Here is a 16,247-nt window from a genome sequence, read left to right as displayed (position 1 = left end):
CATTTGAGGTTAAAAAGTATATAAATTTTTATTTATTTATTTTTTTTTAGAAAATGACAGATCGTTTCACTAGATAAGACCCTTCTTTCTCGGCTGGGATCGTTTAGAGCCATTTGAATCTGCACTGAAACTGCATTGGATGTTCAAACTCACAGGCACCATTAAGTCCACTATATGGAGATAATTCCTGAAATGTATTCCTCAAAAAACAATTTCTTTACGACTGAAGAAAGGCACAAACATCTTGGATGACAACGGGGTGAGTACATTATCTGTAAATTTTTGTTCTGGAAGTGAACTAATGCTTTAAATTATCTATAAATTATAAAAGCACACAAATTCCCATTAAAACATTAGAATGCATGTGTAAAATTTGCATGGTGCGCACATTATTTACACAGAATATATGCCATTCCAAATATATCCATGTCACAATTCTGCATCAGATATCCTGAAATCTATGCCCCACATTAGCTTTGCTGGTTATGGTTTAAAAAAAAAGTGTCGCTAAAGGCCAGCTCTAATTCCCAGCATTATATGCTCTCTTTGAAATCCATCTGTGAAATCTTACCACCCCTTCCTAAACTGTTCTGATCTCACAGTTTAGCCCTTCATTTAGCAGAAAATAGCACCTTAATTACCGGCTGTAATTAGCCAAATTCGCCACTGAAGGAATGGAGAGCCACGGATGTCTGGGATACCAAAGGGGAAACGCGTCGCATATGCCTTTGCAAACACTGCTCTTGTCACTCAGCGTGCACCAACACACTCCTGCTAGTTCACAAAGTCACCCAGAGCCAAATGGAGAATGTAGATAAAATTGTCCCATCACTGTCTGGCTGAAAATATGTGGCGGATATATGTGTGCGCATGTGTGTGCATGTGTGTATGCGTGTGGGGTAGATAACCTTGTCACTGAGGGGCCAGCCACCTGCAGACACCAATTAGGATGTCATTTACTGCTAATGTGCCAGCAGCAAGTGAACCAGCAGGGGCTATGCAGGCAGGCCAGCCAAAGGCAAGGGCAACACACAAAAATCCTTTGTAATAAATCACTACGTATCAAGGACAAACTCTTCACTCATGGGATACGTACAATATCGACACACATAACTTCCCCAAACAAAATTTAAGTGCACACCTTATCCATTATACACACACAACAAAAGCACATGTAAAAATGAAAAGAAATATAGATATGAAATCATATTTTCAATCTCACCTTGATAATCTCATCAATAAAGCACACATGAGACACTGGGTCCCTCTTTTTGGTTAGAACCTTCTGCAGGTGCTGCACCTGTTCAGGAACATAGCAAAAACTTTATGCAATATATTCAAGGCCCCTTTTCAAGTATGATCTAAATTTTACACTTGGCATTAAAAAATATGTATGAATTAATACTACACTCATACAGTAGTTCTATAAACGAGTTTTAATACCATGCACTTAATTAATGCATCATGTATATGCATTTTAATTTGTATGTATTTTTCTCTAGCAACAATATATTTCCAAAAACAGCTAATGCATCAAGCTTTGCAAGTTGGCAAGCAATGCACGGACTTGAACAGCATGTATGAATGGAAAAGACTGACAGCAATCTCCCCTCCCCACTCAAGCATCCTAACTCTACCATTAGCAAAACTGCCAAAAAGCTTATTTTGGAGCTTAATATTTCATGGCTTTACAAGTGTACACCAGACAAATTGAAGTGGGACTTGGTAACACCACAGCCATCTGTGAACTATTGGTGTTTTGCCTAATGACACTAATAGTGTTTCATAATAGTAACATCTGTGTGAGTTTGATAACTTATGCATACCTGACCACATGCGGCACAGATCTGGTCCATTAGTTTCTCCAAATTTGTCCAAAGGGCAGCTCGAAATGCAGCCGTGTTCCCTGGAGTGGGCATGACGGCTCTGCCAGGGGCACCTAAACACAAGAGGCACACACTAAAACACAATGCAATATCAGCAAGTGCTCCTCTAAAACAGCCATAAATGCACTAAAATACAAACCTCTGGTGTTGGCAGGTTGGGTAAGGACTTTAATATCCAGGGCGTTAACAACATTCTCCTGCACAGATGTTCTGTATCCATCCACCACATTTCTTATGGTCTCTCTCAGACTGCCAAGGTTGTAAAACACCTGTAGCGCTGTTCCCACCTGAGACGGATTCTGTGGGATAAACAAATACAAAAACAATAAAAATTCTATAAAGAAGAAAGAAAATTGCGGTACAAGTTTTACATGGTTTACAATGAAGGTGCCTAACATTTGAGTAGAATTCATGTGGGATGCAGGCCACTGACACACAGAAACCAAAATGCATTAAAGAGGACCCTAGTTGTTAAGACTTGTATGGCTTAACATAACTGATACTGGTACTGATATGATGACCAGGCTTAAACCAAATGCTGTACCATAGTTTTTTTCCCACAAGGAGTCTAAACACCCCAAATCCTTCAGTGGCTGCGGCATCATGACAAGTGTCTGCACATTTACATCCTGCCAGGATGGCATCTTGTGTTTCTTGTCTCTGCCATTTGTAAGCTCTTTCAGTAGCTGTGGTCTACTAAAAGCTTCAAATGCATCATGGCTAAAGTGGAGAGAACAAAGACGTGGGTCTTTAGGAAGTTTTATTCATCCATGGGCATCTTTGCATTCCTTTCCACTGTTCTTAAGGCTAGGAAAATAGTGAAGACTTACATTGCTTCTCGTTGCCCTTCAACTGAAAATTACCACCAAAAGCCGCACAATGCGGCATCGTATCAGTATTTTATTTTCTGAGTTGTGTTGCGGTAAAAATGGCAAAAGGTAGCGCCTGTAGCTCATCAAGTGCAGCCATTTTACATAATTGAATTTTTTTTAACTATCGAAACTTTTAATAGGTTTTCTACTACATATTTCAGTAAGAGACATAATTTACGTTTATATTAAGCCATACAAGTCTTAACACCCAGGGTTCCCTTTAAAATATGCCTGACCTGCCAAACTCTTTGCATTTGCATCTTCAGTTCCAAGTCAAATTTACACCTGAGACTAGTCTTCTCCGCATGAGGGGATCACAGACTGCGCAGCACTTGCCGCAAGAGCCACGATTGACGTCACCGTGCTCAACGCCAGAGCACATGTTAGAAAAGTAGGTCAAATTCAAATTCTTTAAATTCAACTGTCTCAGCTTAGCTGTGACTACAGGACACTGGAGTTTAAAACGCAAAACAGGAAGCTCTCCAATGCTGCATTCAAAGCAGACGGTCCTGATCTCTGATCCTGCCTTTAATTTAATCTCCCAGGATGAAAGTGCCAAGCATTACAACCGATTCAAGACCCCGTCCAACTTCAATCTAATCCCAGTGGATCAAAGATGATCAGGCCCAGTCGCTTTTTCAAACAGTACACAGGAAAACTGCAGGTGAATGGATATATGCAACAGATGTGCTAACAAAAACAAAAACACATGACAGAAAGTGATAATCCAGTAAATCTACCCTTTTTTTCCTGTGCTTCACTAATGGTGCACAGATTGAGTGTAATAGGCAGGAGTGGTAGGATAAAGCCATCAGTGGTGGCTAAGTACTTGGCGGCAATCAGCATTTTCAAGCTCTAATCACGGAAATGATGGACACACATTGCTTCCCTCACGCTGTCTTCAAGTCTACTTGAAGTGAAGGCTAAAACTGAGGGCAGGGCCGCTACAGCTCCTCCGAGCTCTGAATTTCATCCCTTTCAGCACTAAGCAAGACAAATATGCCCAATTGTGAAAGAAGTTGCACTCTTAATATTCTAAACAAATACAAAAAGATTGGGTTGATGGACAAAATGGATTTTTTTGAGAGCCAGTTAGACTGAAACACCTAGGTTTTATGCAATGCAACATTGAGAACCCCAAAGGAGTCTCTGACTATAGTAAGTACAAGAAGAAACAACAATCCCTTGTGACCTCATTACAGGTGTTGGTGAGGGGCCGTTCCGATTTCTGATACACAAGTGGCTGCATTGTTTTGTAGCTACTTACGATCGGCATTGGTGCCGATTTTAGCTTACCTGCAGCAGGGTCACTAGACGCTAAAGCACTTAGACAAAAATGTTTAATATTCAGATTTAAACTGCAGAAATTTGTGCATGGACTTGTGGAATTTAACATCTATTGTTGCTGAAAACTACAGTGGTATAATTGTTTTATCTATACTGCTCAGCCGTAGTTGAAACATTCACAAACCGAGCCAAAATTGGCTGTTGTCCAGCGGCATAAATCATATGTTGTCACTTACGTAACAGTGAGTGTAGTTGTCAAAGAACAGATGTGAATCACAGACAAAGGAAAACAGAGGATTGGGAGAGACCTAATTGCTTGCAGCAGGTTCACTCGCAGCATGTAATGCGCTAGCCCTCATTTACCCTGAACTGCGGAGGGATAATGGTTTAGCAGGGACATGCACAGTCACCGTGGAGATGGATTTGATCAGCTCAGTGCAAGCCGGTGACCCGGGATGGCTAGCCGCCAACTGCCGCGAATGAGGTGTTTTCACATTACTCACATCCAGGCAAGCACTACGCTTTTGTTCCCAGAATTAGCACTTAGCTGGAACAGGTGGCCAACGATCGCTTTCTTTACTGGCAAGAGAGAGAAAAACATATTTGGGCTAATGCTTTCAAGCTCAAGCTCTAGAAGAGACCAATTTTTGATTGGGAAAATAGACAGCCATCACTGGGAAGGTGAAATGCGACTAAAAATACACCTCGGTTCCATGTTGATTAGATTGGCTTGCATGTTGAGGGCTACTGTTGCAAAGAGTGGGAAATCCTATACAGCGTGTTTAGTTTTGTCAGTGCTGGTCTTCTCCGTCTGCTGTCCAGCAGATGCGAAATTCATTCTGTCCAAGGGTGTAGCGCCCTTTCTTGATATGTTTCTTGGGAGAATTACATTTCATACTGGAATTAATATGTTTATATCATATAACCCCTCATAAACAGTGAAGGTCAGATACAGTCTTACCATCTTCATGGCAAGATCCAATACTGCAGATAATTCATAATACAGATCCAAAAGATTCTTACATAATTGCAAAAGGCAGGTGGCATGCTTGGCGAGCACATCACTGTATCTGAATCCTACAGATCATATGTACAAGGAGGTTTGAGACGTGCCAATGTTATTTTTGCTATCTTGAGATTTAGGCGTGTTTCTCCAGAGGAACGTAGGAGACAAAAATGCATGAGAAAAAGCATCTTACTGCTTGCTTTATTTGCTCTTTGAAGGTATTGGCAACTTTTATATTCCTCTCAGAGGTGGGTTTTTAGGAGTAACAACAAGCTCATGTATTAGTGTTTAACCTGGTGGAAGGAACTGGGTCACATAGGAGGAGATGTGGTAGATCATCCTTGGGTCACTATCACAGTTCTGCCTGCCTCCATCATGTATCCTACCTGGGCCTGTAATAACTATACCACACTGATGGTATCACCTCCATTATAGACGCTGTGTGGGGGCTTGATTAAATTCTCTCCTGCTTGGCAGAATTCAATTCCGTCAACCCTCGTTCTGCATGAATGCTTCAGGTAGATGTTCTTTTACTAGAGAAACCACAATGGAAAAAAATACATAGCCCATAAAAGGGAACTGGCAATGATATCAAGTATGCCACCTTAACAGGAATATGGCGAGAGTTTGCCTCAGAGTTTGCCTTTCATCACGCAGGGACGCAGCCCCTTACGAGAAAAACAAGAGTCATTTCCAGCCAATTGCTTCCTTTCATAAAAACACCTGGTCACCATGCCAGTGTCATTAGCTTCTGGCTGTGTTTGTTTTGTCACCATATGGAAGAGTGGATATTTGTCAAACCAACCAATAGCTGATAAGTAGATGACACCAGGGGTCTTTGTCCACATACGGTGCCTAGGTAATTTCTACTATGAGAACATCTCCAAGTGCCCATTATGTGAATCGTAATACTGGATCAAATGTTCTAACTAGGAAATTAAAGACAAAAATCATATTAGATGCCATCATAGGCATATATGACTTTCTTCTTTCAGACTAATGCAATCAGAGTTGTATTAAAAAAAATGTCCTGGCTCTTCCAAGCAACTGGGGTCGAGATTTTGAAGCCAAATAAAGTGCATCCAATCGATCATAAAGAGAAGAAAGAAAAGAAAATTTATCCACATTTAAAACTTTAGAAATCTCTAGCTTCTAGAGAGTTGCGTTCCAGTGGAAGACGTATGACGAAGGCATGGCGTAAGTTCTAGTGAGAAGTGACAAACGCTGAAGCACAGTGGATAGAGCAAAACAAAACATCAAATCACGAATTAGAGGTAAAAAAAACAAGGATTTGTAAAGAAAAATCAAACTTGGGTTGTCGTGAACGCAGTTCTAACCACGAGGCTACCGGCACCGACTTTTTGAACTCTTTTAAACCAAAGCTGAGCTGTCTCATACGCTCTCGCTCACAAGCGCTTGTCAATGTAAGTGTCTGTTGTTGCAGTCTCTGCTATTTTTTGTTGTTGTTCCATCTCAGTTATCATCAGTTTTATTTTCTACTGTGAAACAACGGCCCAGGACAGTGTTGCCACCTTGTGTAACTTCAACGTGCATGTGTGACCTGCACGTACAAAGTATCGTGTAAGCGGTTACAAAAATCGGTGGTGCGTGTACAGTACGCACATACTATTCTGATGACGAAATTTGCATCATGTGCACTGTATGCTGTCCCTCGTGTACGCGTAAAAAGTGGAGAGTACTTTGGGCTTAAGTCCTACGTCATCCATTGGAACACCACAAAAAAGGCCGTACGACAGTTAGCAGAAGCTACAGTTTATAAAGTTTCAAGTTTACATTTTTAAACATTACGGTAATTACTGCACGGCACAAATAACCCAGTTAATATGAGAAACACATGAGTTCTATTGATGATACAGGGACATTTATTTTCCTTTTGCTCTAGTATTTCCCAATTCAAAAACAACAACAAACACGGCTGATGGCAGCCCATAGGAACATGCAGAGTTAAACGAACTCACACTTAGCAAAGTGTCATGGCCATGCAAGAGTACTGCTGAAGAACAGAGAGAGGGCGAAAGTGAGACTTTGAGTGTGAGGAAAAAGTGAAAAGATGATGGATCACTTAGACATTCATTTACGTGTCGTGTTTCCACAGCAACCCAAAAACAAACACGACGAAGACCGATTAAAGCCTTTTAAGACGCACTTGGTAAATGTCAGTGCAATGCCAGACCAGGAAGAAATGAACTCAATTTGGGCGAGAACTGATGATTATGGAAAGGAGAAAGGTGAAAGATGAGGTGTGCTCAGCATAACTAATGAGAGAGAAGATCTTCGGTGATAAAGAAACTTTGATTTGCACAGGCATTAAAAGAAAATTAACTCCTTTCATTCATGCATTTTTTAAGACTTGAGGTCAAATGCATCTTGTATCATATTTCATTTCTTTTATGTCAGAATGTAAATCAAATTCAACGAACATCATTTAGTGATCCTTTTAAGTGTTTTTACGAATGGAAATGCGTGTGCCCTTATATCTTTGTTCAGTACTAAATCATTAATGAAATCAAGAGTGCAGGTTGAAAAAGAAAGGACATGCATAACCATGGCTTTAGCTCAGTAGAAAACACTAATACACTACGCTGGAACAATGGTGGCTTACTGGTCAAAGTCACAAGTTCATCCAATGCAAATCTACAGGATTTTTTACCTTTTTTATCATCCACCAAGTCAAAATCTTAACGTGATCTAACATACTCATATATCAAGGTACTTGAATGGTGCTGGAATAGTGTATTAACAAACCATGCAAATAGCATGTTTATTGACAAGCAGGATACCATTTTATGGTGTCACAGTATATAAAAACATGTATAAATCAATGATAATCAGTGAGCAACATGGTATACATAAAAAAACAACAGGACTAGTAATCAAAAGCTCCTCTTAATGACACTATAAACACTATAAATAAACTACAGCATTTTAACCTTCGTGTGACTTTTTTAATTGTGAAGAACGGACACCAGGCAGAAGGGATGTTAAAAAGCATGTGCATATGGTCTCCATGGTAACAGTAATTTGTCAGGTGGGTGCTTGGCAGTAACGTGTTACTGATGGGTAATGGGCGAGAGAAGTCGACGTGCGAGGACGAGAAGCGCTAATCAGCACACATGGGAGCCAGTCGCTAACAGGTCTCTGATCTGTAACAGTGTACCAGTACTCTTTCAATATATTGTACACAATCCTGCTGAAAAACAAAGCTTTAATCCAGTCTACAGTCGCTTGTTGGTCTTGTTGGCCTGCTGGTCTCCCAGCTTCAGACACACCTGGTTTAGGCTAGGTTAGGGTCGCAATGAAACGGAAGCAGCGACAGATCTTTTCTAACTATTTAAAAAGCTCTGATTTATTATAATAAAAAAATATTATTAGGGGCCAAGCACCGAAGGTCTAGGCTATGGCGAGTCTATGGCAGCCCACAGAACCGCTAGCAGGAAAGTTATGAAACTTGGCACACAGATAGAGGACGGTCTCAGTATTAACCGTAGCAAATTTGGAGTCTCCATCTCAAACTTTCTGTCGGCGCAGATAGCCTGTTGCGTTACGGGTGTCCCGAGTTCGAACCCGGCTGGAAGACCTTTTTCAGATCCCACCCCTCTCTCTCCCACTTCGTTTTCTGTCTCCTGTTAATAAAGGCAAAGTGCCAAACATAAAATGAAAAAAGAAAAAACAACAACTCTCTAGCGCCATCAATAGGCCACTCATATTTCTGCTAATAACATTTGAACCGTAAGGTCAGGATTTTTCGAATTTTTGAATTTTGCGATAAATCTACTTTTTCTAATTCATCCAAGATGGTTTGTCACCACAATTGGCTCAGAGCATCTTCAGACAATGCTGGCCAAAATATATCAAAAGCTTTTTGATATTTCAAACCTTTTTCGTAAAGTACCTCAAAATTTGCGCAGAAATGGACATGAGGCTATATCTCCGCTTTAGTGGATTCAAACCAAACTTGGTACGTGTTATACCAAGCATGACCTGAGGGCACATGAGTAGTTTCAACACCACCTACTGGTCAAAAGATATTAAAAATTGACTTTTGTTTATAATTTCTGACCAGCTTGACCAAAAAGTATAAGAGTGATCTTGTTGAATTCAGAATCAAATACTGAATCATACGACCAAATCCAATGTTGGCCTTTTTGGGTGTCGGCAATTTTGTAGAGCAGGGCTGGAGAACCCTGGTCTTTACTAATTAAAGACAACTCCTTAGCTCATTATTATTTTTACTTTTAACTTTAAATGTGCTTTATTCAACATTGAGCTTCAGTTTATAAGTGTCCTTCAGGATAACACTTATGGAGATGCATAAAGAAAAAAGGCAAACTGAGCATATTATACATACTTTAAATATAGTATGATCATTTGCAACAAACCCTTTGCCTTCTTTCCACTGACAGAGCAGTGTGGAGACAAAAGCAGCCATATTGGCAGAACAAGCCACACCTGCTGACTGCTTGTCAGCTACATGAGCAATCCAGCGCATCTATATTCCATCTTCATAGTCTTCAGAGAGCAAACAAAGAATGTGAGAGAGCGACAGAGATGTTATGTTTGCAGTGAGGGTGAAGGCAAAAGAAAAGGAGGCACAAAGCTTTAGGAAAAAAAGAGTGGCAAAAGAAAAGACAGAAAAAAGACCTAAGGAGTGCACAAAAGCAATGATTTCACTTCTTAGCAGCTTTAACTCCTGAGAGACATTTCTTTTGATGTAAAGGTTACTCAAACACATGATTCAAAAAAATGGATGAACCGTGAATATCGGGGGGGTGACTGCGTAACCTTTTCAGTCACCAGCACTGTTGAACCCATTGGAAAACGTGAGAAAATGAATGAGGATTTGAATAGTGTGCAACAATGACATCCACTTTTTGTGACCTTGGCATTTTCCCCATTCATTTTCACCACAGGCATTGAAAAAAATCCATAAAGCAAAAGACTAAACCAATCAGCCAGCTCTAACATTATAAACTTATATAAACATTAAAAACTAGCAAAAAGGTACTGTGTATTTCTTTATTCTTTTATAAAGGAATAACCTACAACAAAGCACTGAAAATAGCGAATCAAAAAAACTATTTTTGATGGTACTACAAACTACTGATTTACAGTTGTTTATTATTAGTTTATTGTAAATATTTAGCTGTACAAGTAGTTTAAGAGTGGGGTTTAAGAGGGTGAATGACTCAATGTCGTCATTCGAACTCATGCATGGTTATTGCTAAAGTCTTGCACTCTACAGGCTGGGTATTTTATTTCAGAGTAAAATAAAACCAATTTACTGCAACGTTTTTTTCTCTTGTTTAGAACAAGAAAGCAAGCTGCCACTTCCGTATCTGACAAACCTGTCTTTACTTATACAAACACATAGCTGAATCCGGCAGGTTCTTGGGATAAGGACCCATCTGTCACATAATGCAAAGACTCTTGCAAAATTGGACAGATTAGATCATTCAAGAACACACACGCATAATTTTAACCCTGTTTGAATCTGGACTGCGTTAGCTTAAAGGGCAACACCATTTCCTGTCACCTTAGAATGTCAGCATGCAAAACGTAGTCAAAAGAGCACAAACGAATCCACACATCTCTGCACAGACATTTACAAATACCAAAAGCGCTTTGAGCCATGCCGTTCATGGCAACAATGCAGGGACAAGCTAAGCTGTGCGCTAATAAGACACTTCTAAATGATTACTACCCTCTTATGCACAGTTTGAGTCATGCATCAAGATCAGCCCTGAAGGAAGAATAAAAAAAATGCTGTTATCAAATCATTAGTGACATCTGCAATTGCAGGAGATCGCTATAAATAATCATGCATGTGCGAAAGGCATTTATTTACACAATAAAGTAAAATTGCTGTGTGGTATAGCAGAAAAAGAAAAGAAGCATTGAATCGATTTCACTTAACATTCTTGTCAGTATTTGTTTGGCCCAAGGCGGATAACATATTTTTGTTGTGTCTTTTCACCAGCGAGTGAGAGAAAATTCCATTACATGCCGCAGGTACATGGGTTTATTAGGCTCCTGATGACAAAAATCACATTCCACCATGACAATGGATAAAACTAAACAGATCAGACAGAATGGACAAATGCAGAGAAAGAAAAATCATTTCAAAACAAACAACCTCAATCTTAGATTCAACTAAACATTAAGGTTTCACAGCAATGGAACATCCATTTTGGATTCTCCAAACAAGTTTTCAATGAAAAGTTCTTATAGAACCATTTTATTTGAACATTTAATAATCTAAAAAAACATTTTACACTATAAAATTTAAAAGGTTCTTAATGGAACTATAGACACCAATATGTACGATTATGTGTACATATGGCAGTGTGGACTACTGTATATCTATGCCTTATATCAACAGAACAAAAATCTATGCCAGACAACCATCACATGCACTCCTGACCTTTTGAAATAGACAAAGGTGACGTATTGTTTAAAGAGTGCATGATCAATGTTCTGCTGGGGCTGCTTATGTAATACACAGTTACTCATGGTGGGGCAAGAGGCGCATCTGTCTGTCAAAGCGGTGGTGACTCAGTTAAAACCCAGACTCATTTGTTCCCTCCTGTCATTGATTCCACCATCAATGCTCTTCCAGTGCAGGCAGTGCCTTATCTATTATATGGAGAAACCACACTCCTGTGATTTCACTAGTTACGTCTGCAGCAGGTCAGTTCTTTCCTAGGTTTATGACTGTTTTTGATCATGCATGAATGTAGTCACATGATTTCCTAAGAACTTGCTGGTCGGCAGTCAAGACTAGCTTTTTAATATCTCACCAAACACATCAGCAATGTAGTCCTACACTCTTAAAGGGACAGTACACACAAAAATCTAAATTCTGTCATTGAACACTCACCCTCATGCAGGGCTCTACAGTGCAACCATTTCAGTCTCATTTATTTAGGAGCACCACGTGCGACTGACCCGATTGGCATATTTGTGTTTGCGCTGAGGGGAGCTTCAAAGGTTTCTACGTGTTTTTGCAATATTGAGTAATGTATCACAGACATATCTCACGAATCGTTTCAAAAGGGTGTAAATAAGAGATTCATTGTGCAGTGTAGACAGCTTCATTGATTATAATGGGACTTTGTGAGATCGCAATGAACTAAAATTTTTTTAAGGGAGTTTGTAAATGAGATATTGATTTAGTACATTTAAATAAACAAGTTAATATTAAGTGACTTGCATTTTCTGACTATAACACTGTTGCCTGATTTTGCTCTATTTTGTCATTAAAAATAGTTGAAAACAAGTCACAACTGAGCCGCTGTGCATCTCCATTCAAACACAGCAGTGTTTCGTGTTATGAGTGAACGTGCGTTTTTAAACAAATCTAGTGAGTCAATGATTCAATTTCCCATTCATAAAGCTTTATTCCTGAATGAATCAGCTATTCGAATGAATCAAATGAATGATCCAGTAATTAAATCAGTGACTTGCTGCCACCTACTGGCAGTTTTAGTTTCATTTTTAAAGTATCATTTCAGTTTTTTAAATCATTTAATATTTCTGTATTCAACATTTTATATTTAAAACATTAATCTCAACAGGAATTTATGAATTTTGCACTCATGCCACCTCTGAGCCTCAATAAACATGAAAATACACCTACAAGCCACTTTTGTGCTCTTCTGTGCCACCTCTGTAGTACAAATTAATTTTGCTAATACTGACTTCATTTTATTGGTGACTTATTCTTATTCTACTGGTTGTTATTCTATTGTTTTAATTAGAAATTTTGAAAACCTTAAAATAAATTTTTTTGAAAATATGACAAAAGATGACATACTTTTAATAAGGTTAGAAAAATGTTTGGAAAAAACAAAATTCCCCTGTAAATCACTTTAAGGAGTCAAATATCACCTTGTAACGGGAAGGCTAATTTTTGATCAGATGTCCTGTTGTTCCAAACATGTTAGACCTTTCACATTTCATTGTCTACAATTTCAACAAGATCAATTTCAGAGATTTCTTTTATTATTTTCATTTTTGTGAGACATTTTGCTTGGAAAGTGTTCAATTTGTTTGCAATCGAATGCAGTGACATTCTTAGGGTCACCGTATTGAGGATAGAGAGATTGTCATTTTTTCTCTCCTGTAAGTGAGAAGGATGCATTAATGTCCATTCCCCTACGAGCATGTGAAACAGGACACTGGCCCCGTGAGTACTCTGCTTTTCTGGGTCAGGAAGACGGGAGCCAAGGCGAGAGTAGTCATTTGTATATGTGTGTCTGCGGACACACTTGTGCGACTCCACACAGTGAATTTTGAGCCCTTTGAGACCCTAGTATGCATCTCCAGCTCGGACCACACACACACCTCGGTGACCTCCAACCAATGTTTGCTGAGCAAGCAAAAACCTTCACTGTGGTAATGAGAATCCACTTCCAAAACCTCATCCCCTCTTCCACACCAAAAAGAAAGAGGAAAGAAAAACATGATTTCTCCTCCATCCCCCCCCGAGAGTGTCACCTCTCGCGACCTTCGGTGTGAAAACACCCCTCTTAAGCAGCTGATATAAATGTATGAGCAGAGAAATAAAAACAGACTTGAAACAAGGTGGATAAAAAATTTAACAGACCTCTTCTCTCACCCCATCCGAAATTAATGTGCAGAAACAGGCTACACTTTTTTGTTCTGCCTCGCTGCACTTCAGTGTCTAATTCTGACCTTCAAACGCACTCTCCTTTCAAGTGCCCTTCTGACAATACGGCAGCGAATCAGACAGCTGATTCTTTCAAAACAGCAATGCAATGATATAAAGTACCACTCTTCCGTATGTTTTTAATGAAATTCAGAGGAGAAAAATAGACTAAGCACTGTCACTATGCACATTAAGAACGGATGAATCCCTCCAATCTTATAAGATTTCAAAAAAAATGTTTGATTAGGTTTTTCTTTTTCTCAATTGCAGCACAAATATCTATCTGCATAAATTTACAACTGTAAGTGCATAACTGGAAACGCGACTGCAGCTCTTACAAACGGAAGGATGAGATGTTACAGATGCGGTCGATGCAGCTTAACTTGCATTAAACCCAGAAAAATTCCATTAAAAGACATTAAAGGATTAGTTCACTCCTGAATTAATATTTCCTGATAATTTGCTCACCCCCATGCCATCCAAGATATTCATGTCTTTCTTTCTTCAATCAAAAAGAAATTAAGGTTTTTGGAGGAAAACATTTCAGGATTTTTCTCCATATAGTGGACTTCAAGGGGAGCCAATGGGTTGAAAGTCCAAATTGCAGTTTTAGTGCAGCTTCAAAGGGCTCTACACGATCCCAGTTGGGAAATAAGAGTCTAAAAAAATTTACATTTACATACCTTTTAACCACAAATGCTCGTCTTGCACTAGCTCTGCATTGCACGTCTGAGACTTCATGCATTACGTAATCATGAAAAAAAACATCTTCAAAATCGTCTGACATCATTGTTTTACCTTTTTTTGTAAACAGTGTTTGACTTTCTTTGCACGTTCACTTTGTAAACATTGGGTCGGTACTTTCACCTATGTCACATGTGACCTTTCCAATGTGATTACGTAATGCGTGAAGTCAAGCTAGTGCAATACGAGCATTTGTGGTTAAAAATGATAAAAAATAGGGGTATAACGTACACATATTCATACCGACAATTTTCGGTAAGGGTCTTTCGGTTTGTTAGGGATGTGTAAAAAACAAATACAGCACTATTTTAACCACGGCACGAGAAAAAAAAAAATTCATCTTTCAAATTATGTCCATTTTTTCAGGAAATTCAAACAATAAATCTAATATAATTTTAATTTTAAAAGTCTAGAGAAGAGCATTTTGCTAATTATTTCATGTATGTTCAAATAAATCGAAACAAGTTATGCCAGTCTGTGTAAATAAATATACATTTCATTCACAAATAGAAATTTTATAATTTATAAGTTAATTTAAAAACGGCATTATGTGCAATTTACATGTTTGCATATAATGTTTTGAGTGTTATTATATTTAAAAATAAATAGTAATTAAACTTAAGTTTAAGCTTAAATTAAGTTTGGGCTTTGTTGTTAATTGGAACCTTACAGTGATTTCAAAGAGCTCACTGGATTTCAGTAAATTCTAATTAAATTTATTTAAAAGAAAAAGCAATTTGTTTAGTAAACCACTGTTTAATAAAAAACAAACAAAAAGTAATTTTGTTTTTCCCCCTGCTGTACTGAACCGTGATGTCAAAATCGAAGTATGTACCAAACCATCATGTTTGTGTACCGTTACACCCCTAATATAAATGTTTGTTTTTTTGGAAAATGGCAGATTGTCTCACTAGATAAAACCCTTATTCCTTGGCTGGGATCGTGTAGAGCCCTTTGAAGCTGCACTGAAACTGCAGTTTGGAGCTTCAACCCGCTGATCCCTAATTAAGCTCATTATATGGAGAAAAAATCCTTGAGTTTTCCATAAAAAACAATTTTTTTTTCAGCTGAAGAAAAAGACATGAACATCTTGGAAGACATGGGAGAATTTTAATTCTAGAGTGAACTAATCCTTTAAAAGATTTGAGGTATCTTGATTAAAATTTACAATTTAAATTGAAATTCCTCTTTTTTGTTTCAACAAAAAGAGTGAAACGAAGAGGACCAGATATCTCCACATGAGCTCGGGAATAGCGGCTTATGTAACCCACACAATTCTAAATATACTGATGCAGGACTGGCCGTGGAGGAGTGGAGTGAACTACATGATAAGATCCAGAACAACAAATGCATGAAGAGAGGTCAGGGGGCTCTTGCATCGCTTGGTTTTATAATGAGATGCTAATAGGGCAAGAATGTGTTGTAGGAAGACAGCAGAGAAAGAATTTGTTAGAGATGCACGGGATGGAGAACTGAGCCGTTCACACTTAATTGAAGTGAATGAGATAAAAAGGATTTCTGGTCCTTGAAAAAGAAAGATTTCTATGCAAAAAATACTGAAACAAAACATGTCTAACTAAGAAAATTAAACACTTGTTACACTCTCATTGTTTCAGTATCACTGGCAGCTATGATGCCCAAAAATGTGGTCTACCTAGTGCACTAGGCTTTCATAGACAGCGACTATACCCATAAACTTCCATTACTCAATATCTACATTTAAAGAGATCACACAGTGGTCAGTGCCATTTCGTTGTCTGCGG

The 16,247-nt window shown here is 38.7% G+C and overlaps 1 protein-coding gene across 1 annotated transcript in view; it reads right to left on the bottom strand.

The window, feature by feature from the left end:
* Positions 1-16,247, bottom strand: part of cog5 (component of oligomeric golgi complex 5) — a 72,308-nt gene that overhangs the window by 31,936 nt on the left and 24,125 nt on the right. Inside the window, exons 8-10 of the mRNA XM_051107705.1 lie at positions 2,026-2,185; positions 1,827-1,939; positions 1,223-1,300 (exon numbers count right to left, since the gene is read on the bottom strand). Of these exons, the coding sequence (XP_050963662.1) occupies positions 1,223-1,300; positions 1,827-1,939; positions 2,026-2,185 (351 nt within the window). The remainder of the gene's footprint in view (positions 1-1,222; positions 1,301-1,826; positions 1,940-2,025; positions 2,186-16,247) is intronic.

The sequence above is a fragment of the Labeo rohita genome, chromosome 4 (assembly GCF_022985175.1).
Source record: "Labeo rohita strain BAU-BD-2019 chromosome 4, IGBB_LRoh.1.0, whole genome shotgun sequence".
NCBI lineage: Eukaryota > Metazoa > Chordata > Actinopteri > Cypriniformes > Cyprinidae > Labeo > Labeo rohita.
This window is presented reverse-complemented; position numbering and strand designations above follow the sequence as displayed.